Source organism: Salvelinus sp. IW2-2015, linkage group LG26 (assembly GCF_002910315.2).
Source record: "Salvelinus sp. IW2-2015 linkage group LG26, ASM291031v2, whole genome shotgun sequence".
Classification (NCBI taxonomy): Eukaryota; Metazoa; Chordata; class Actinopteri; order Salmoniformes; family Salmonidae; genus Salvelinus; species Salvelinus sp. IW2-2015.
The window spans coordinates 4,262,905-4,285,315 of record NC_036866.1 but is presented as its reverse complement, the minus strand read 5'-3'; the positions used below and the strand labels follow the sequence as shown (position 1 = coordinate 4,285,315).

Genomic DNA, 22,411 nt, shown 5'->3' with positions numbered 1-22,411 from the left:
GTTACAAAGGAGTTTTTTTTCAATTCCTCCTTCATGACATCTGTCATTACATTCGCGACTGCATGTATCAGGTCATTTTGGATTTTGCTGGAAGTGCCTGTGAACACGGTAGCCTTAGCCAAATGGCAGTTTAACATGCTGCCATACTCAGCCAAGAAATCCAATATTTCCAAAAAGTTTCCCTTATTAGCTGATTCCTTACCCTCATCATGTCCTCTGAACGCTAATTCTTGCTTGCCTAAAAACACAACCGTATGAATAAGGCGCTTTAGAATCTCCCTGTTGTGTCTGACTTTATCATTGTGAGCAAGTGTCTCATTGCGCCACGGCTTGTTGAGAAGAAGGTCTACTCTTGTTTCCCAAAATGTTTTAAAACTCACTGTAGCTCGCAGGTGGGAAGTTGAGTTTTGGAGTCGAAGTGCTGACTTTGTCTAACAGGCTAAATCTTTGAAACCAGTCGTCCAGGTTGAGCTATAGTATTATCAGTGCTGAAGAGTAGGCAATTCCAACAGTAAAGCTTTTTTGTCAGCTCACAGCCGGTTATCCACGGATAGCGCTCATAATTATTAACTTGAAAATGCCTTTCAAAACTATTTCCTCGTTGCACCAAATCAGGCATTGTCCTCGATTACTTGCTCTGCAGTTGCCATCGCCATCGTTACATACACTCACTGCAAAAAGCTAGCCAGCTAGCTAGGCTCAAGCGTGACAAAACAAGATAAGGCTCACTATTGGCTCTGAATTAGTGATGTATRCTTAGGCATCATACAATTGTCCCACCTATTACAAGACATTTTGTGATTGGTTGATTCTACTGTCATTCCAAAATGCTGCTCTAATTGAAGTCAATGTCAATGACGTTGGCTGGTGCCTTCTATTCAAAGCCTGAGGGCCTAGCYAATGAGTGTTGAGCCCAGCTAGATTATTTCTACCAAGAGACTACCAAAGAAAAATTCAGATTGGATATTTTTTTCTTGGATATTGGATATTAATAACCCTTATTTTTCCAACACAAACTGAAGAAATTCAATAGGAAGATCATTACAATTAAGGCAACAAAAATATTAAATCAATGAAAACAAAATTACAAATTATAATATATACAAATATATACAGATGTGTATCTATCCTTAGGCCCTCTCTGAGGGCGTAGAGGGCCCTGATGGTTCCCCACTGACTACTACTGGGTAATAGTACAGTCACTACTACATGTATGCCAAAGACTACTAATACTACTACTAATACTACTGGGCAGTACTACAGTCACTACTACTACTATGTAATACACAGTCACTACTATTACTTCACTATTTATTCTTACTGAGACAGGGGTAGGGTGATAGTGTGGGAAAGTAAAATCAATTACAAACAGTTACTCAATGTACAGTACTGTCAAGGTTCCTAGCAATGCCAAATCTCTGAAAGTTACAAACCATCCTCCTCACAATTCAAGCAAAGTCAATCATCTGTGAAAAAGAGATCTAGTAAAAATGTTATCATCTCAGCTCTATTTACAAAATCTAGCCTTTCTGAGATACAGCTTTGTCTTTGGCCTCCCATTAGACAGACCCATGTGTCCATCACTGACTAACCTTTCTCATAGGCCCACATGAGGCAGGTCTGCTCCTCCTTCTCCCCACTGGACCGGCTGGGGTCACAGGCCACCAGGTTCATGTCAGCCCCGCTGTCCAACAGGAACTGGACCAGACGTATGTGGCCGTGGAAACATGCACTGTGCAGACCTACAGAGATAGTGACAGGGTTCAAAGGTTATTAGCGTAAGCAGTCAGATCAACCGCTCTTCTTCCATTTATATGGACCTTATTTGTGTTGAAGTCCTTGCCAATTGTCAAAGTCGTTTTTTTATGTATGACTATTGTTGCAAAACTTATTTCCCTCTGGGATAACAAAGTTGGAACTTGAACTTATTGAGTGCTTTCGGCTGGTTTAGAAGTCCTTGCCAATTGTCAAGGTCGTTTTGTATGTATGACTATTGCTCCAAAACAAATTTTAACTGGAACTCGATCTTATTAAGTGCTCTCGGGTGGTTTAGATGTTATTTGTAGGGCCAAGAGCTTTTCCTCTTCAGTTCTGGTCAACAAAAACTCCTGGCCTCAGTCATACTTTAACATTAGGGTCTGATCGCGTGACCTGGCCAGGGAAAACCTCCTGGCCCTAGATTAGGTAACGAGGAGACATAGCCACCTGTGTGTCCGTCTCGGCCCTGATGGTTGATGCTCATGGCGTTCTGACCGAGCAGGAACTTGACCATCTCCAGACTCTTCCCATAGGTGCAGGCACTGTGGAGAGAGGTAGACACTGCTGTTATCTTGGACCAGTACAGACGGAGAAGGTAACTCATTGGGGTACACTAGGGTTATTACCTGTGAAAGGCGGTCTCGCTAAATATGTTCTCCTTGGACAGACTCTCTGTGCCTGACAGCTGCACTATCTCCTTCACCACCTCAAACTTGCCATTGTAGCAGGCCCTGTGGAACACAGGCGCAATGAGTTACAGATACATCTAGACACATAAGGAGATCATAGTAGCTTTTATCAGTCTCAGTGAAAAAGACCAGGGGTCATATGTATCAAATCAAATCACACTTTATTTATCACATGCTTTGTAAATAACAGGTGTATAGACTAACAGTGAAATGCTTACTTACGGGCCCTTCCCAACAATGCAGAGAGAAAAATATAGAAAAAATAATAACACAAGGAATAAATACACAATGAGTAAAGATAACTTTGCTATATACACGGGAACCAGTACCAAGTCGATGTTCAGGGGTATGAGGTAGATATGGGCTGGGGTAAAGTGACTAAGCAACAAGATAGATCATTAACAGTAGCAGCAGTGTATGTGATGAGTCAAAAGAGTTACTGCAAAAGAGGGTCAATGCCGATAGTCAGGGTAGCTATTTTGTGGACTCTTATCTATTTAGAAGTCTTATCTGCGGGCCCATGCCAACATTTTTCTGCCTCCTGGGGGTGAAGAGACATTGTCGTGCCTTCTTCATGACTGTGTTGGTGTGGGTGGATCATGTAAATCCCTTAGTGATCAAGTGTCTCAGAGTAGGAGCACTGATTTAGGATCAGTTTTGACTTTCAGTTAAGATCACAATGAATAATGGTTACATAGATGGCGGGGGCAGATTCTAGATCAGCACTCCAACTCTGAGACCCTTGATACATACAGCCCCTGTAGAGTTCAATCTGCTGCTGAACTCCTCAGAGGGTACTGACACGAGCCAGTGACATCATTCTCTGTCTATTTCCCCGTGTTGTACTCTAAATGGTTTTACCCCAGATGTTCTTATCATTATGATGTACTGTATCATTAGTTAACTCACAGGTGGAGAGGGGTGTCTCCATAGATGTTGACGGAGTGAGGCTGTAGCTCAAAGTTGCCCTGCAACAGGAAGTGGACCACTTCATGGTGGCCGAAACGGGCACAGAAGTGGAGCGGGACGTGGTCCTCATTGTCCTGAGCATTCACTGTGGAGGAAGAAGGACTGAGTTGTTTTCTGGTTGGGCAACTTTAAATAAGCTAGTAATTTCCTTACTAAAACCATTCACAACTTTGAACACTTTGCTGAACCCATGAATAAATCCACAGAGTCGTTGTGTGACTTGTAGATAAACATGATGGTAAGTACCGGTAGACCATAATGAACATCAGGTCCACTATGCAGTTACATCTTAATGTTCCCCACTCAAGCGCACGTCCCATCAAGATAAACAGTATATCACCTGAACCGTGGAATGTATTGAGAGCATGTTTACAGACACAGTGAAACTCAAGCATGTACCATGTAGCTCCTAGACCTACGGCACTAACTCTCACCTTCAGTTTTGCTCCCCTCTGCCAGCAGCAGTTTCACGACGCTGAGGAAGCCCTTGGCGGCTGCCAGGTGTAACGGTCTGTCTCCCACCTCCCCACTTACATTTACATCCGCCTCAAACTTCAACAACAGCTTAGCCACCTGAGAGATATACATTTTAGACATTTAGCAGACACTCTTATCCAGAATTACTTACAATTAGTGCATTTACCTTAAGATAGCTAGGTGAGACAACAACACATCACAATCGTGGCGGGCTGCGGCATTCTGGATAAGTTGCAGAGATTTGATGGCACAAGCGAGGAGCCCAGCCAACAGAGAGTTGCAGTAGTCTAGACGGGAGATGCAAAGTTCCTGGATTAGGACCTACGCCACTTCCTGTGTGAGGAAAGGTCATACTCTATGAATGTTGTAGAGCATGAACCTGTTTTGATGTTTGCAGAGAACGACACAACGAGGTTATTTGTGACTCACAACCTGGATTCGGTCTTATGTAGCAAAATGTGAAATTGTGTTTTTTACATTGGATAAAAGTAGACAGTCAGAGCTACAAAATGGTATATCATACACTTCATTTTGAGGAACAATGGGAAAGTAATTATGCTTTGAAACTTGATAAACTTGTAAACTCACTTTTTAGAAAATGGCTTTTGAATGTTTTGGTATCTAGTGACGAGCTCTTTGTCTACACCCATTCAACATCGTTCACACCCTCTTAAGCTTTAGCCCCACCCATCTCGTTTCGCTGTCAGAGCGTTCAGAGCACACACTTGATGCTCTGGCCGATGATTTGTTTACCTCTGGATAACATGAAAACATCCTAACCAGCTCTGCTGGCAACAAATTCCTTACGYTTTTTTGCCAACGTTTACTGACACCGTGTAATCGGCCTGTGTGTAGCTGGTGTGGAGGAGTCAGAGCAGGACAGCAGATATGAGTAATGAACGTACTTTACTCAAGAATACAAATATATACAACACAATAAACTAGCCCACAATAACAGAGCGTATACACACAAACAATCACTCACAAAAACCATGGGGGAACAGAGGGTTAAATAAGGAACAAGTAATTGGGGGATTGAAACCAGGTGTGTAAAACAAAGACAAAACAAATGGAAAATGAAAAGTGGATCGGCGATGGCTAGAAGACCGGTGACGTCGACCGCCGAACACCGCCCGAACAAGGAGAGGGACCGACTTCGGCGGAAGTCGTGACACACCGGCCATATTCAACGGGTGTTGTACACTTTAGCTTAAGATGTGTAGCTAGCTAGCTAAGTAAACAATGAACCTAGCTAGCTAAACAACGTGTAAGATCACACATGTCATGTAACGTTAGCTAACGAGTCAGCCAGCTAACATTAGCTAGTTAAACAACAATTATCATATTTTCAAATCATGTCGTTACTACCCTGCATGAATCTGCAGGGAGTTAACCAACCAGGTTCAATGTTAGCTAGCTAACATTAGGCTTTAACTAGCAAAGCAAACATTTCTGGGATTCGAATAATAACGTCATACAAATAACGTTAGCTAGGGAGAGCCGGCCAGCTAGCTAACAGTACACTTTAGCTTGAAATKAAACCACTTTCTKTCAAAATTAGAAACGTGTAATATCTGAAATGGTAGCTAGCTAACACTAGACTATCTTACCCGTATACATCATCATGCATGATGGACGCGTCTCCCTGTCACGGATGTCATGCCAGGGTTGCCCTTAGTTTGAAGATGTAATCCGGAGACAGGTGTTTTCTCCCTCTCTTTAACTATCATACTCTAATTCCACTGATTTCAAAACTCGATCCTCCAGAAAGTGGAGAGAGACACTTATACAGCTCCACTACACGATACATAAAAAAAGCAGTGTTTGACAGGATTACCAACACAGACTCACCAGCTCAAATAAACAGAAGCCTTCTATATGGCAGACCAATCCGAACTCCTTTTTCGACATGTTCAGCCCACTCATTATCTCAGCCAATCATGGCTAGTGGGAAGGTTGCTGCTTTATATGTGGCTTCGCCAACAAGGCTCGTAAATTAACACTTTGTTTTTAAGGCACATGAAAGTTCACATGTTCCAGAAGGCATTTCTGTCAAAAAAACGCATTATGATAAAAACACATTTTAAAAAGTTCAAATGGCTCTCTTCTGAAGCCGTGACTTGCAACAAACACCTAGTTTCCTGAAACGGGTCACATTTGCACTCTGGAAGAGGGACAGCACGGAGTGGTCAACCATGATGGAGAGGTTTTAGAGCGGGCAGGCCTTCCCCGGTAGGAAGCGCAGCTCCGTTTTGTCGAGGTTGATCTTGAGGTGGTGGGCCAGCATCCAAGCTGAGATATCTGCCAGGCACGCAGAGATGTGTCGCCATCTGGGTGTCAGGGGAAAGAGAAGTGTAGTTGAGTGTCATCCACATAGCAATGATAGGAGAGACCATGTGAAGGTCCGAGCCGAGTGGCAGAGCCGGGTGATTTGTAAAGAGAAAAGAGGAGAGGGCCTAGAAGCGATCCCTGGGGGACACCATTAGTGAGATCCCGTGGTGCAGACACAGACCCTCTCCACACCACCTTGTAGGAGCGACCTGCCAGGAAGGATGCAATCCAGGAATGTGCAGAGGTTGTCCAACCCTGAGAGGGTGGTAGAAGAGTATCTGATGGTTCACGGTCTCGAAGGCAGCGGATAGGTAAGGTAAGGGAAAGCCAGTTACGCAACTGACTGTATTCAACCCGAAATGTGTCTTCCCCTTTTAACCCAACCCTTCTGAATCAGAGAGGTTGCCTGAATCGAAGGTCCACGTGATCGGCGCACAGGGAGCAGTTGTTGTTGGGGGTTAACTGCCTTGTCGGCTCTGGGATTCAAACCAGTGACCTTTCGGTTACTGGCCCAACGCTCTTAATCGTAAGGCTACCTGGAGGTTGAGAACAGAAGAGAGAGAGTCAACTATGGCAGAGCGGAGAGCCTCTGTGACACAGAGGAGAGTGGTCTTAGTTGAGTGAGCCGCATTGAAGCCTGACTGGTTAGGGTTTTGAAGATCGTTCTGAGAGAGATAACGAGAGAGTTGGTCAGAGACAGCACACTCAAGTGTTTTGGAAAGATAAGAAAGAAGAGATACCGGTCTGTAGCTTTTGACATCAGATGAGTCGACTGTTGGTTTCTTGAGGAGGGGAGCAACTCTGGCCATCTTTAAGTCAAAGGGGACACAGCCAGTGGAAAGGGATGAGTTGATGAGGGAAGTGAGAAGGTCTCCAGAGATAGTCTGGAGAAGGGAGGATGGGGTCAAGTGGGCAGGTTTTTGGGCGGCCAGTCATCACTAGTCACAGGATTTTATCTGGAGAGAGAGGGAAGAAAGAGATCAAGGTGTAGGGTAGTTCTGATTGGGACCAGTGGACTCAATAGGCTGAGGGAATAACAAGCAGATGTCATCAAAGGATTAAGGAGGGAGGAGAAAGTGGAGATGAGTTTCCCAGGGTTGTAGGTAGAAGCATGACATTTAGAGTGACAGAATGTGTCTTTAGCCGTGGATACAGAGGAAGAGAAGGTAGAGTGGAGTGGATGATAGGTCATCCGAAAATGTAGTTTTCCTCCATCAGCTGCCTGCAGCCCTGTTCTTTTAGCACGCAGTTAGTCACTCAGCCACAGAGTGGGAGGGGAAGGTTGAGCCGGCCGGGAGGAAAGTGGACAGTGGGAGTCAAAGGAGGCGGAAAGGGAGGAGAGTAGGGTCGAAGAGGCAGAGTCAGGAGACAGGAGGAAGAAGGATTTAGCAGGAGAGAAGGAAGAGAAGATAGGATAGAAGAGGAGAGAGTAGTGGGAGAGAGAGAACAAAGATTGAGGCAGTGCATGACCATCTGGATAGGAGCTGAGTGGGTAGTGTTGGAGGAGAGAGGGAGAGAATAGGAAACAAAGTAGTGACCAGAAACCTGCAGGGGGGGGGGAACTCTCCAACAGCACCTGGTGGGTGACAGTGACAGCATTGAATTCAAGTGAGGAGATASACAGGTGAGATAGGAGAAATGAGTAGCTCTGTGCCACTACCGCGACGACCAGATGCTCTTGGACTATGAGAGAACACATAGTCAGAGGACGAGAGAGCAGCTGGAGTAGCAGTGTTCTCTGGTGTAATCCATGTTTCTGTCAGGGCCCAAAATTGTAGGGAGATGCCTTATGGACTGCAGATCGTCAGTTCCAAACGCTGCCGGASACTAGGAATTCATTGGTTGTGCACGCAGGGTACCCTAAATTAKAAGGTTTGCAGCCACGGGCTGGTGAGCATCTGTAAAACCTACAGGTAGAGGAGCGAACTGGGATAGAAAACACACACATACTTGCCAAAGCTACAAAAGAGCAAAATGATATCATCAGAGAATAACTGGGTAAGATACTCAAGTGTATTTTGGAGAGACCTAGCTCTGGTCCGGGGCATTAGTGCGCATTCCTGTACTAACAGAGCAGAGGCAACTCGTTGTCGCGATGGGAGCAGAGCTTGGAGAGACCCACTTGAGACAAACTTGACAGGGAAGTGGGAACTGGGCCTGGGGGGGATAACTGTAATAGACACTGTACAGATAAGTCCCAAATGGCACTATTTTCCCTATAGCCCATAGGGCTCTGGTCAAAAGTAGTGCACTATGAAAGCAAAAGGATGCCATTTTGGGACATAGCCTACATCCCYGGTAACAAGAAAAGGGAATGAACCGATTTCAACACATCCATTGCTTGGCAGAAGGTAAAGAGGGATATCTTGGATGAAGCTACCGACACTGTTATATTAGGACACAATGTTTAAACCATTACCTGGTCATGGCCATAGTAAGCAGCAATATGCAGAGGAGTAAAGAACACAGCATCCTGGACGTTGACATAGGCTCCATGCTGGAGAAGGATATCCACTGCCTAAGAATGACAACATGTAGGCTATATTACAGGACAAATTATTATCATAACACAAAATCTCTTGTGGGAACACCCATTGTTGCTGACACCAGCAGAACTATTCCTAAATATGAATAGTACTGTACAGAATGTGAGGTAATGTCTGAGACTGGTATGAACAGGGGCCGTGCCCACCTCATGGTGCCCAGCGATGGTGGCGATATGCAGGGCGGTGAGGGCACCGTACCCAACCTGCTGGATGTCTGCCCCTCCGTGGAGCATTGCCGTCACCAGCTCCGCATTGTCCTGGGAGGACACACAACTACTGTCAATCACATAGGTTTGTTTTCACTTTAACATCACACTTGAGGAGAATTTCAATTGTACTTCCTTTATTCCTTGTGTCCTCTCTCTAAACATGTTGGGGAAGCTAAGCTTCCTCCCGTTTGACCTTCTCTTCAGGCATTTTGAGGAGGTAAGGAATCAGGGAAGATACAGATGACGTTCACTCCAAGTCATCAGCATCTTGATTAAGCCGAGTCCTCAAATAGACAAATCTGTAATACTGATCCTGTGTGCCTCAGGACTAGATGAACTCTCTCTAGTCCTTAGTATGAGAGCAAAACAGGAGATATCACACTGTTCATAGAATAATGTGTGCTTTGTGATGTGACTTGCGCTCCACCATCTGGTAAAACCATGGAATGTCTCCATCGCATTTAACATAAAAGGCCAATCGATAGAAACATTCACAAAATAATCACACATCATAAACAGTAACCTACTCACTATGGAAACATACATGTCTTTATAACTATATCAATAACACGGTCTTCAGATGAAGGCATGAAGGCAACCGGTGTCTAACCATTCTCTCACCTTATAGACAGCCAGGTGTAGAGCAGTGAACCCATTCCTGGTAAGCCTGGATGGACGTAGGCCTTTCAGCATCAGAGTCCTTATGTGGACTTTATTCCCTGGAGAAAACAATTTACTAGCCTCGCATCAGATCTGTCTGTGGTATATTGTCTATGTTTTTATTTTTTTTATTTTTTTTTAGGGGGTAGATCAGCGTTAATATTTCAGATAGATTGTGGCTTCTATCAATGTAATTGTCTGCATCACTTCCAATCCCGCATATATTTTTTGGGAAAAAATATATACACAATATACACAATGTTTTCGTTTTTGAAAGAAAAACATATTTTTTGTCCAATAAAATAACATCAAATTGATCAGAAATACAGTGTAGACATTGTTAATGTTAGTAAATATTATTGTAGCTGTAAACAGATGATTTTGAATGGAATATCTGCATTGGCGTACAGAGGTCAATTATCAGCAAGAATAGAAGGCCAGCATCCCGGAGTTGCCTCTTTACTGTTGACATTGAGACTGGTGTTTTGTGGGTACTATTTAATGAAGCTGCCAGTTGAGGACTTGTGAGGCATCTGTTTCTCAAACTAGACACTAATGTACTTGTCCTCTTGCTCAGTTGTGCACCGGGGCCTCTCACTACTCTTTATATTCTGGTTAGAGCCAGTTTGCGCTGTTCTGTGAAAGCAGTAGTACACTAGTGATCACAAAATAGTGAACAACAATGCTTAGGCCTGTATTTCCAGCTTATACATACTATATACATTTTATGGTCTATTTTACAATTGTTTTATTTTTGTTTGTTTTTACTCTTATCCTTCCTCTACCCTCAACGCTCCCATATATTTATGATGTCCATCCGGTTTGATTTCTATTTGCCATTCGTTCAAACTGTGCTCTAAAAAAAAGTTGTTTACCTATATACGTTTTACAGCACATTATGTTTTACATTAGTTATCTTATTGTAATTAGTTGTTATTAGTCCCAACCTTCAGCTCCATTCAACCCCTCCCATCAATCTCTTAACACCATCCACATTGGATTTAAATGTGCCATGTATTTTTCAACTGTGCTGTGATGTTTCACAAAAGTTCTGAACCTTTCTATTCTCATAGCTTCTACAGATTGTAAATTGAAAATAAACATTTTTGCTAAAAGTATCGTTTTGCGTATCAGTTCATAAACCATGTGCCATGGAATCGGTACGTCAAAAATCTCTAACCAACAATTTTGCAATCTATATGGTATGGCTGTCATTTTTTTTTTATCCTTAAATGAAACTGGAATACTTTTTTATTCATCACAATTTTCTTTAACCAATTTTGGTCTTTAATGCCGACAGACAAGTTCCTTACTTTTTCCCTCTGTCACGTTCCTGACCTTATTTCCTTTGTTTTGTCTTTGTTTAGTATGGTCAGGGCGTGAGTTGGGGTGGGCATTCTATGTTATGTGTTTCTATGTTGGGTTCATTTTCAATTAGCCTGATATGGTTCTCAATCAGGGGCAGGTGTTTTACGTTTCCTCTGATTGAGAACCATATTAAGGTAGGCTGTTCTCACTGTTTGTTTGTGGGTGATTGTTGCTGTGTCTGTGTTTGTTCACCACACGGTACTGTTTTGTTTCGTTCGTTTTGTTCGTGTTCGTGCGTTCATGTTTTGTGTTCTCAAGTTCAGGTCTGTTAACGTCGGTTTGTTATTTTGTATTTTGTCAAGTGTTCTTCGTGTTCGTCTTTATCAAATAAATCATTATGTATTCACACTACGCTGCGCTTTGGTCCGATCCTTGCTCCTCCTCAGACGAGGAGGAAGACGAGCRKTACAGAATCACCCACCAACCAAGGACCAAGCAGCGGGGTAACAGGCAGCGGCAGCAGGGGCAGAGTCTGGATTACACTACGTGGGAGGAGATCGACAGGTGGGCGATCGACCCAAGGAGAATGCCGGAGCCCGCCTGGGATTCTCTGGAGCAGTGTGAGGAGGGATACCGGCGAATGGAGGCAGCACGACGACGCGGTAGGAAGCCTGTGAGTCAGCCCCAAAAATGTATTGGGGGGGGGCTACAAGGGGGTGTGGCGAAGTCAGGTAGGAGACCTGCGCCAACTCCCCGAGCTTACCGTGGAGAGCGAAAGTACGGGCAGACACTGTGTTATGCGGTAAAGCGCACAGTGTCTCCTGTACGTGTGCATAGCCCGGTGCGGGTTATTCCACCTCCCCGCACTGGCCGGGCTAGATTGWGCATTGAGCCAGGCGCCATGAAGCCGGCTCAACGCGTCTGGTCTCCAGTGCGTCTCCTCGGGCCGGCATACATGGCACCAGCCTTACGCATGGTGTCCCCGGTTCGCCAACACAGCCCAGTGCGGGTTATTCCACCTCCCCGCACTGGTCGGGCTACRGGGAGCATTCAACCAGGTAAGGTTGGGCAGGCTCGGTGCTCAAGGGAGCCAGTACGCCTGCACGGTCCGGTATATCCGGCGCCACCTCCCCGCCCCAGCCCAGTACCACCAGTGCCAACACCACGCATCAGGCTTTCTGTGCGTCTCCAGAGCCCTGTTCCTCCTCCACGCACTCTCCCTGTGGTGCGTGTCTCCAGCCCAGTACCTCCAGTTCCGGGCACCACGCACCAAGCTTCCTGTGCGTCTCCGGAGCCCTGTGCGCCCTGTTGCTACTCCCCGCACTAGCCTTGAGGTGCGTGTCCTTAGCCCGGTACCACCAGTTCCGGCACCACGCACCAGGCCTACTGTGCGCCTCAGCCGGCCAGAGTCTGCCGTCTGCCCAGTGCCGCCTGCACTGCCCGTCTGCCCAGTGCCGCCTGCACTRCCCGTCTGCCCAGTGCCGCCTGCACTGCCCATCTGCCCAAAGCCGCCTGCACTGCCCGTCTGCCCAGTGCCGTCTGCGCTATCCGTCTGTCCAGCGCCGTCTGAACCGCCCGTCTGTCCTGAGCCTTCAGAGCCGCCCGTCTGTCCTGAGCCTTCAGAGCGCCGTCTGTCCTGAGCCTTCAGAGCCGCCCGTCTGTCCTGAGCCTTCAGAGCCGCCCTCGTCTGTCTGACCAGCCCACGTCGTCTGAGCCGCCCGCAGACAGGAGCCGCCCGCCAGACAGAGCAGCCAGAGCCGCCGCCAGACAGGAGCAGCCAGAGCCGCCCGCCAGACAGGAGCAGCCAGAGGCGCCCGCCAGACAGGAGCAGCCAGAGCCGCCCGCCAGACAGGAGCAGCCAGAGCCGCCCGCCAGACAGGAGCAGCAGAGCGCCCGCCAGACAGAAGCAGCCAGAGCCGCCCGCCAGCATGACCTGCCAGAGCCGTCAGCCAGCCATGACCTGCCAGAGCCGTCAGCCAGCATGACCTGCCAGAGCCGTCAGCCAGCCATGACCTGCCAGAGCCGTCAGCCAGCCATGACCTGCCAGAGCCGTCAGCCAGCCATGACCTGCCAGAGCCGTCAGCCAGCCATGACCTGCCAGAGCCGTCAGCCAGCCATGCCCTGCCAGAGCCGCCCCTCAGTCCGGAGCCGCCCCTCAGTCCGGAGCCGCCCCTCAGTCCGGTGCCGCTCCTCAGCCCGGTGTTGCCCCTTAATCCAGTGGGGTTAATATGGTGGGTAGCCATTAGGAGGAGGCCACGGAAGTGGGGATTAACTATGGTGGGGTGGGGACCACGTCCAGAGCCAGAGCCGCCACCGTGGACAGATGCCCACCCAAACCCTCCCCTATAGGTTCAGGTTTTGCGGCCGGAGTCCGCACCTTGGGGGGGGGGGGGTACACGTTCCTGACCTTATTTCCTTTGTTTTGTCTTTGTTTTGTATGGTCAGGGCTTGAGTTGGGGTGGGCATTCTATGTTATGTGTTTCTATGTTGGGTTCATTTTCAATTAGCCTGATATGGTTCTCAATCAGGGGCAGGTGTTTTACATTTACTCTGATTGAGAACCATATTAAGGTAGGCTGTTCTCACTGTTTGTTTGTGGGTGATTGTTGCTGTGTCTGTGTTTGTTCACCACATGGTACTGTTTTGTTCCTGTTCGTGCGTTCATGTTTTGTGTTCTCAAGTTCAGGTCTGTTAACGTCGGTTTTGTATTTTGTCAAGTGTTCTTCGTGTTCGTCTTTATCAAATAAATCATTATGTGTTCACACTACGCTGCGCTTTGGTCCGATCCTTGCTCCTCCTCAGACGAGGAGGAAGATGAGCGTTACACCCTCTTCCACTTTCCTCTTCCATTTTTGCAGTAATGATGCAATTAGTTGGTTGTAATTGTGGGTAGAGCAGACATTCCCATATGTTTTTTTTTAGCTGCATGTATGACATAACTCCACCAATCCTATTTATGATATAATTTACGAAGATTATATATGTTTTTTTTCTTTTCTAAAAATAATGTTTTTTTTTAACAATTGTTTTATTTGAGTTTAACCACAATATTTGTTATATTATTTGTTCTGTCTTTTCTGGTGGATGATTTAAAAATAGCGATATTTGGGAGATGATTTCCTTTGTAAATAACTGAAAGTGAGAGGTTGTAATCTGAATAAAGTGAAAAAGGCCTTTCTTAAACATAGGGTGAGACGTTCTTACTAATTTGCTAGAGAACCAGTTTGGATTTAAGTATAACTTTTGTATGACTGATGTCAGGATCTTTATAATGAGTGGACCAAGATGCAGCGTGGTATGGTTCTATCCTCTTTATTTTGAAGTGAAACTCAAAGAAAACAATAAATGCAAACCGAAACGCTGCTATAGTGCTCACTGGCAACTAACTATACATTGTCAAGATCCCACAAAGCACAATGGGGAAATGGCTGCCTAAATATGATCCCCAATCAGAGACAACGTTAAACAGCTGCCTCTGATTGGGAACCATACCAGGCCAACATAGATCATTAATCACCTAGATGACCCACCCTAGTCACTGTCACACCCCAACCTACATAGAGAATAAACAGCTCTCTATGGTCAGGGCGTGACAACTGAAGCCTTTAGTGAGAGGTCTAATGCTCTAATATGTTATCATTTCTGCCCTCCGAATTCATCTTCATTACATAAATAGGCCCGTTTAATTTTATCTGGTTTGCCGTTCCAAATAAAATGTTATATTTTTTTCTCTAATAATTAAAAAAACTGAAAAATTATCTAGATCCTCTATTGTCTCTGTTCCCAGATCTACAGTACCAGTCAAACGTTTGGACACACCTACTCATTCAAAGGTTTTTCTTTATTCTTTATTTTTCTTTATTTTTTAACCACCGAGGTGCCTTATTGCTATTGTAAACTGGTTGGTAACGGAATTAGGACAGTAAAAATAAATGTTTTGTCATACCCGTGGTATACGGTCTCATATACCACGGCTTTCGGCTAATCTGCATTCAGGGCTCGAACCACCCAGTTTATATTGCTGGTTAGACAGCATAAACAGATCTGGGACCAGGCTAAAAAAAACACTGGAGCACAATCAAAGCCAATGAGCTCATGGGCATCAAGCCAAGAGTGCAGCAGCATATGTAACACTGTAATGTTTTGGTAAGAGGTTATTAATAGTAATAATCGTACATACCGCCACACATGCAGCAGAGATGCAACAGGGACAGTCCGCTCTCTGTCCGGTAATTCAAGTTCACTTTCTGGAAAGCTTCATCAGAGCTGAGCCATCCAAATACAAATACAAATACAAATGTAAGTCGAGTGTAAAATTACAATAGTTATTACTCTGTACTTTACACCATAATTAGGACACTGATGTAAAACGTATAATGCATTTAATAAAACATATACCAACAGCAATAATAAACACAGAAGACATTTGGACATTGTTTAGAACTATGACATGTATATGGAGACTGGGTATGAGTTACTATCATAACATTTCTGTGATGTCATATCATGACATGTGAAAGACTGAATAGGGATGAATGCATCACTTTAACCACAGAGAGCTAATGTTAACTGAAGTCATTATCATAAAATGTTTGGCATGTTATGATGTTATAACATGACATGTGAAAGACTGAATAGAGAATAAATGTATGGCTTTTATCACAGATGGCCTCTGTTACCTGAAGACCTGTTTGAGGTCTATCAGCTCGCTGTCTTTGATGCGTAGGTCATCCTCCAGCCTCTCGATGATCACAGAGTATGACTCGCTCACCTTCTTCTTCCACTCATCTTCAGAAAGGGAGTGTTAGTGTTAGCCCAGTGTTAGCATAGACATAGCATCATTTTGTGAGCTATTAGCCTGATTGTGACTGAGGTACTTTCATTTTAAAAAGCTGAAACCCTTTCCATAGGTCACACCCTGAAAGGGATTTAGTACATCTATAGAATGTATTTCCCGTCACTTGTATTTTCCAATGTTAAATAATGTAAGTTCTCTGTATCCTAGTTTAATTACCAAAGGAAGAATTGAAGGTAAAAAAAAAAAATGGCAGCAAAAGTTACTACCGCCCTATTGGACATACGTTTTTCAAAGCAAAGCTTCTTAATAGGATTCTATAGTACATATTTAGACCCTGACATATACTCTTAGGCAGCACAAAACACTGAAAGAGAACAAGCCATTACCTGTACATGTCTGAGTTGGTCTTGATTTATAATTTCCCATTGAACCTCTTTTTTTTTTATTCCTGTGTACGTTGTATAGTTTGGTGGAACAGAGGAGTGAAGCAGTAACACTATCCCTATCTCAGTCACAATAGAGCAGGACCAGATAAAGAGGGATCATGAGGGCTAAAAATAAATACATCTCTGAGAGGAATGCCTGACCACTATGACAACTGATCTGTGTGTGTGTTGCTCTTTTCAAACAGCAGGTGGCCATTACCTTACATTGTCTTGCACAAGCCATCGGTCAGTTTTCAATTATTTTTTGGCCTGAAAAAAAAAGTGACACAATAACGAGGCTATATACCGGGGGTACCGAGTCAATGTAAGGGGGTACAGGTTAGTCTAGGTAATTTGTTCATGTATGTAGGGGTAAAGTGACTATGCATAGATAATAAACAGCAAGTAGCAGCAGTGTAAAAACAAATGTAAATAGTCCGGGTGGCCATTTGATTAATTGTTCAGCAGTCTTATGGCTTGGGGGTAGAAGCTGTTAAGGAGTCTTTTGGTCCTAGACTTGGTGCTCCGGTACCACTTGCCGTCCGGTAGCAGAGAGAACAGTCTATTACTTGGGTGACTGGAGTCTTGGACAATTTTTTGGTCTTTTCTCTGACACCGCTTAGTATATAGGTCCTGGATGGCATGAAGCTTGGCCCCAGTGATGCACTACCCTCTGTAGCACCGAGATGCCGAGCAGTTGCCATACCAGGCGGTGATGCAACCGGTCAGGATGCTCTCGATGGTGCAGTTGTAGAACTCTGCATAGGATGTCAAGAGCCGTCCTTTACACTTGTGTTCAAAAATAGAGCAGAGCACCAGTGGAATGCACATAGAAATAGAATCAGAACTGATGGCTATGAGGCCTCATACAAGCTTAGAACAATAAAGAGACACACAACTTTGAAATATTTTTTGCAATTCTTTTCAGTCATTGTTAAAAAATAGATTGTCATTACCATATAATTTCCCCATAGACACATTTTTAAATACGCCCAACAATCTGACAGGTTCAACCCCTCCATATTTGCAGGGGCCCCCACAGGCTTTTTGAGGTTGTCCTCTATGCCGAAGGCGGCGACACCTGTTTGGCCCTGGCGGTTCACGCAGAGGGAGTGCATGAAGGTTCCATCGGGCACCTTCTGGCCCACTTCTACCCAATAGGATGGTCCGCCCGCCCATGTAGCCAGCGTCCTCGAGCCTACAGTACTCTACCACAGAGCCTGGAGATAAAGARGAACCGGGCTTCAAGTCACTGAGCATCTCACAGCAAACCTTAAAGCTGAAGTTTTGGCTGCAACCTAGCACCTTGTATAGGCCCAGCACGCCCCTCAGGCACGGTGCCTCGCTGAGGTAGAAGGGGTACACGGTGGTGATACCCATGTGGTAGAACTTGGAGTGGTTGAGGGCCACCACGTTGAGCGGGGTTCCCTTGAGGCGGTGGAACATCTTCTGAAGCATCTCTACCAGGCTGCTCTGATGCTTGGTGACGTTGGCCATGTTGTTGGTGTACGCCACCATGGCTTGGGAACCCAGGGCCTGTAGGAAGTCCCAATAGGCATCTATCTCTTAGCCCAAAGGACGCACCTCTCTGAACAGACTAAGTAAAGACATCGCAGTCTGGTAGTCCACATATGTACTGTCTGTGTAGATATACTCCGCATCATTCGACAGACACAAAGCTATCCTCGATCTTACACACAACACCGTTGTCATGCATCTTCTTGACACTAGGTTTGTGCAGGAAATGGAGGCAGGTCCTGTATTCCATGTTGGCCAATCCAAACTTCTCCTGCTGGTGTGTGGTTCCAATGGAGATGGGGGAGGGATTGGCTAGAGCAGTGAACCCAGACCTGTCAACCAGACCTGTCAAATCTGATACTGCTATGCTGTAGAGCTCTATACAATCCACACTGGTCACCAGCACATCCGGTTTCATGTGTGAGGGGAAATTGACAAACACGGACAGTTAGAGCTCCAGCATCTGGTACAGAGGATCTCCCAGGGGCATGGGGGTGAAGATTTCCCCAGGGCACTGGCATTGGGCAAACGCTGGCTGAATACCCCTAGGAAAATCAGAGCAATTTGAAAACAGTCAATAACAATCATGCCATTTAGCAGACATTTTTATCCAAAGTGTCTTACAGTAGACGTACAGTAGTTCTTGCATACCATTTTTCAATAATATAGGCCTATCTTACATTTATATCACTTTTACATAATTTCCAACTACTAAACGGTTTGAAAATGTTACATTCACACAGTAAATCATGACTAAAGTGTAGATGAATGAGTGATTATACCTGCATGAATTAGGAGGACCCTGTATCCACCCAACGCCTTTCCATAGATGTCTTCCAGCCGTTGTAGAGAATGCCGTGTCGTGCTTCCATTTCCTGAGAGAGAAGTTCAATTCAGTCAAAGCGAAATGCTTCAACAAAATCAGGGGCTGTATGTATCAGGTGTCTCAGAGTAGGAGTGCTGATCTAGGATCAGGTCCTCCTTGTCCATGTAATCTTATTCAATGTGACCTAAAAATCCAAACGGGAAAATGTGTAAATGCACCTATACTCTTCTATCATGTGTAATTGTTTTATGTTTATTGTACCTATATTTTGTATACTGAATGTAGATTATGTGTAAATTCCTCTGTATATATTCTGTCTGTATATGTTTGTACTGCTGGCAGAGCCACTTAACAAAGTCAAATTCTGGGTATGTGTAAATTGTACTTGATGAATGAAGGTGATTCTGATTCAAATTCTGATCCTAGAGCAGCACTATTTTACTCTGAGACACTTAATATCGGAATCATGAAATCAGAAACAGAACAATAATGTAGGTTATCCTCACCTATTTTGGCTCCAGGTGGATCTGAGAACACGTGATAAGGAATGCCAAGTGGGATCTCTTTCCTCTCAAGTTTCTCTGAGATCTGAAGCTCATATTCTTCTCTCTGCTCGTCATCCACAGCAGTTAACACAACTAGATCCCAAAACTCTCCAGGTTGCACCTGCTTACCTAAATGAAAAACAAACATGGCTGTGTTTAGACAGGCAGCCCAATTCAGAACTTGTTTCCAAATTATTTGCATATCTGATACCTATCTGATCTTGTCCCTAATGTGTAAACAGCAACAACAAAAAACACAAGGAATCTGATCTTTTGACTTATGATTTAAACCACCATCCTACATATGTAACCTCTGTCTGGATGCTATTTTTTACACTGAAGTGTTGTTTTTTTGTTTCGTTTTTTTTTAACATGACCTGCCGTTACCATGACAACCACCCTACAATTGAATTGAACAGTGACAGGAAATGAGCACTGCATCTGTGTGCTACTTCTTTTCATTTTATTTAACTAGGCAAGTCAGTTAAGAACAAATTATTATATACATTGACGGCCTACCAGAGTGAATGCGCAGAAYTGATATGGGTCACATGTAAAACGGAGTGGCCAGTCAGAAAAAAAGATTAGATATAGAAAGAAAATCAGATTTGAGTTCTTAGGGTGTACATTATATGACGCACATATATTAGCTTATGTGGACTTGTTCGACATTGAAGCCGACAGTGCAGGCGACTGCCGAATGATTGATCTACAAATCACCTTGCATCATAAATAACAACTCATTATTATTTGTAGATCAGTCATTCACAATTATACATGATACATCACAGTTTTGATGCTCTCCAACACAACATGGCATATGATTAGTGACTAGCCTAACTCTTGGTATTGATTATCAGTTCCATTGCGTTACACATAAGAGTCATTGGACGAAGGCGTCTTCTGTACAGGGGAGTTTTGTTAACATCTCTGGGGTAGGGGGCAGTATTTTGACATCCGGATGAAAAGTGTGCCCAAAGTAAACTGTCTGTTATCCAGGCCCAGAAGCTAGGATATGCATATAGATTGGTAGATTTAGTTAGAAAACACTCTACAGTTTCTAAAACTGTTAACAGTATGTCTGTGAGTATAACAGAACTGATATGGCAGGCGAAACCACGAGGACAAACCCCCCCCCCCTCAAAAAATCAGCTTACCACTATTTTCAATGGCTAGTACTATAATTATAAGCCCAAGTCCTCCCAAATTGCAGTTCCTAGGGCTTCCACTAGATGTCAACAGTCTTTAGAAAGATTTTCAGGCTGCTTTTTGGAAAAATGACCCAGAAATTGTAAAAATTGTTTTTCTAGGTGGCTCCCATTTTGGCTGTAGTGTTTCCAAGCGCGTTCTTTCTTATTTATCTCCGGTAATGAACATACTATTCTCCGTCTTAAATTGTATCGTTTATTTATATGTTAGGGTACCTAAGGTTTGATTATAAACGTTGTTTGACTTGTTTGGAAAAGTTTATTAGTAATGTTTGGGATTCATTTTGTATGCCTTTTGATGGAGGGAAACTGAGTGGATTATTGACTGAAGCGCGCCAGCTAAAAGTGAGTTTTTATGGATATAAAGAAGGACATTATCAAACAAAAGGACCATTTGTGATGTAACTGGGACCTTTTGGAGTGCCAACAGAAGAAGATCATCAAAGGTAAGGCATTTTTTATATCACTATTTCTGACTTTTGTGTCTGTCACGATCGTTGGAATAATCATCGGACCAAGGTGCAGCGCGATATGGTTTCCACATATTTAATAGAGAAACACACAAAACAAAAAAGAAATAAACTAAATGTGACGACAATGGAGTGCTAACATGCAACTACACATAAACAATATCCCACAAAACACAGGTGGAAAAATGCTACTTAAATATGAACCCCAATTATAGACAACGATAGCCAGCTGCCTCTAATTGGTTATCATACCAAACACCAACATAGAAAACAAAACTAGAACGCCACATAGAAAATATGAACTAGACTAACCCCCCAGTCACGCCCTGACCTACTCCACCATAGAAAATAAGGACTCTCTATGGTCAGGACGTGACAGTGTCGCACCTGCCTGGTTGAAATATGATTTTCATGTGTTTGTATGCGGGGTGCTGTTCTCAGATAATCGCATGGTTTGCTTTCGCCGTAAAGCCTTTTTGAAATCTGACACGGCGGCTGGATTAACAAGAAGTTAAGCTTTATTTTGATGTATAACACATATATTTTCAAGAATGTTTAATATTTGAATTTAGCTTTTTTGAATTTCGCACTCTGCAATTTCACTGGATGTTGGCCAGGTGACACGCTACCRTCCCATGTACCCATACAAAGTTTTAAGAGCCCTGACACTTGGTCTGAACATTAAGATTAACACATCACTTGCGGTACGGTTTTGGAAGCATAAGGACCTTTTCTTTCATGTCAGCGATTTAAAAAAAAATATATATATATATTTAAACAATAAGGTTAATTAAATTGATACACATTAGTGTTCCCACACAGACATATCTCCATGCTATAGCACGAGTTTACGGATGACAGACGAAAGAGAGAGGGACCACCTGTGCTAATTAGCTCTCTGGCATTCTCCGAACATCTGTGTGTAAAGGAAGAAGGCCGCCAGAAACATGTTGTCACTGAAAAATACTGTTGGCTGCAATGGTGATAATGCCGATTAAAACAGTTTACAGCAGTCGAGGCTGATGGGAGGAGCTATAGGAGGACGGGCTCATTGTAATGCTGGAATGTCATTCATGGTATTGGTATCAAACAYATGGAAACAACATGTTTGACTCCGTTCCATTAATTCCATTCCAGCCATTCTAGTGTCTTCCTATAGTGTCTTCCWGTGTACAGAAAGTGTATGTTTTGATGTGATATGAAAGTAAAGGGCTTTATGTTTCAACAACCGTATTGAAATTGAGAATCGATTCACCTCTGAAAATAACATAAGGAGTAACGATAGGCTCCTTAAGAGTATGACTAGCCTATGCAGCCAATCAATCAAATTTAGCAGCAAAAGCTTAGGCCAGGTAAATTAAGCTTTTGCATTGAAGCCTTCAAGTATGAATAGTTACAACAAGCTACACATAGAGATCCTATGAATTCCTAATTCTATAAGACTACACTTACCACGTAAAGTATCAAATCTTTGAAGTTTCTCACTTGTTCCGATTTGCAACTTTTTACTTATTTGTTCGTTCATTTTTCTGGCTCAAAGTAAAGTGGTCTAATAATGCGTAGAATGAGTTACATAACATTCACCTTTTAACAAAAAAGCCTAAACACTTATTGTGGATATGGATTGAAATGCTCTGACTAAACTGCTGTAGTGTTGTTGCCTGTCTCATTTCC

At 44.0% G+C, this 22,411-nt stretch overlaps 1 protein-coding gene and 1 pseudogene across 1 annotated transcript in view; both read right to left on the bottom strand.

Annotated features, from left to right (window-relative positions):
* The window catches only part of tnni3k (TNNI3 interacting kinase), a 52,718-nt gene extending 36,458 nt beyond the window's left edge, over window positions 1–16,260 (bottom strand). The window contains exons 1-11 of the mRNA XM_023971428.2: window positions 16,132–16,260; window positions 15,627–15,735; window positions 15,128–15,213; window positions 9,601–9,698; window positions 8,917–9,027; window positions 8,644–8,742; window positions 3,851–3,989; window positions 3,357–3,501; window positions 2,385–2,489; window positions 2,206–2,300; window positions 1,593–1,742 (exon numbers count right to left, since the gene is read on the bottom strand). Of these exons, the coding sequence (XP_023827196.1) occupies window positions 1,593–1,742; window positions 2,206–2,300; window positions 2,385–2,489; window positions 3,357–3,501; window positions 3,851–3,989; window positions 8,644–8,742; window positions 8,917–9,027; window positions 9,601–9,698; window positions 15,128–15,213; window positions 15,627–15,735; window positions 16,132–16,171 (1,177 nt within the window). The 5' untranslated portion in view covers window positions 16,172–16,260. The remainder of the gene's footprint in view (window positions 1–1,592; window positions 1,743–2,205; window positions 2,301–2,384; window positions 2,490–3,356; window positions 3,502–3,850; window positions 3,990–8,643; window positions 8,743–8,916; window positions 9,028–9,600; window positions 9,699–15,127; window positions 15,214–15,626; window positions 15,736–16,131) is intronic.
* Window positions 16,261–16,400: 140 nt separating this feature from the next.
* LOC111952592 (fucose-1-phosphate guanylyltransferase-like) lies at window positions 16,401–22,406 on the bottom strand (annotated as a pseudogene).
* Between the last annotated feature and the right edge of the window lie 5 nt (window positions 22,407–22,411).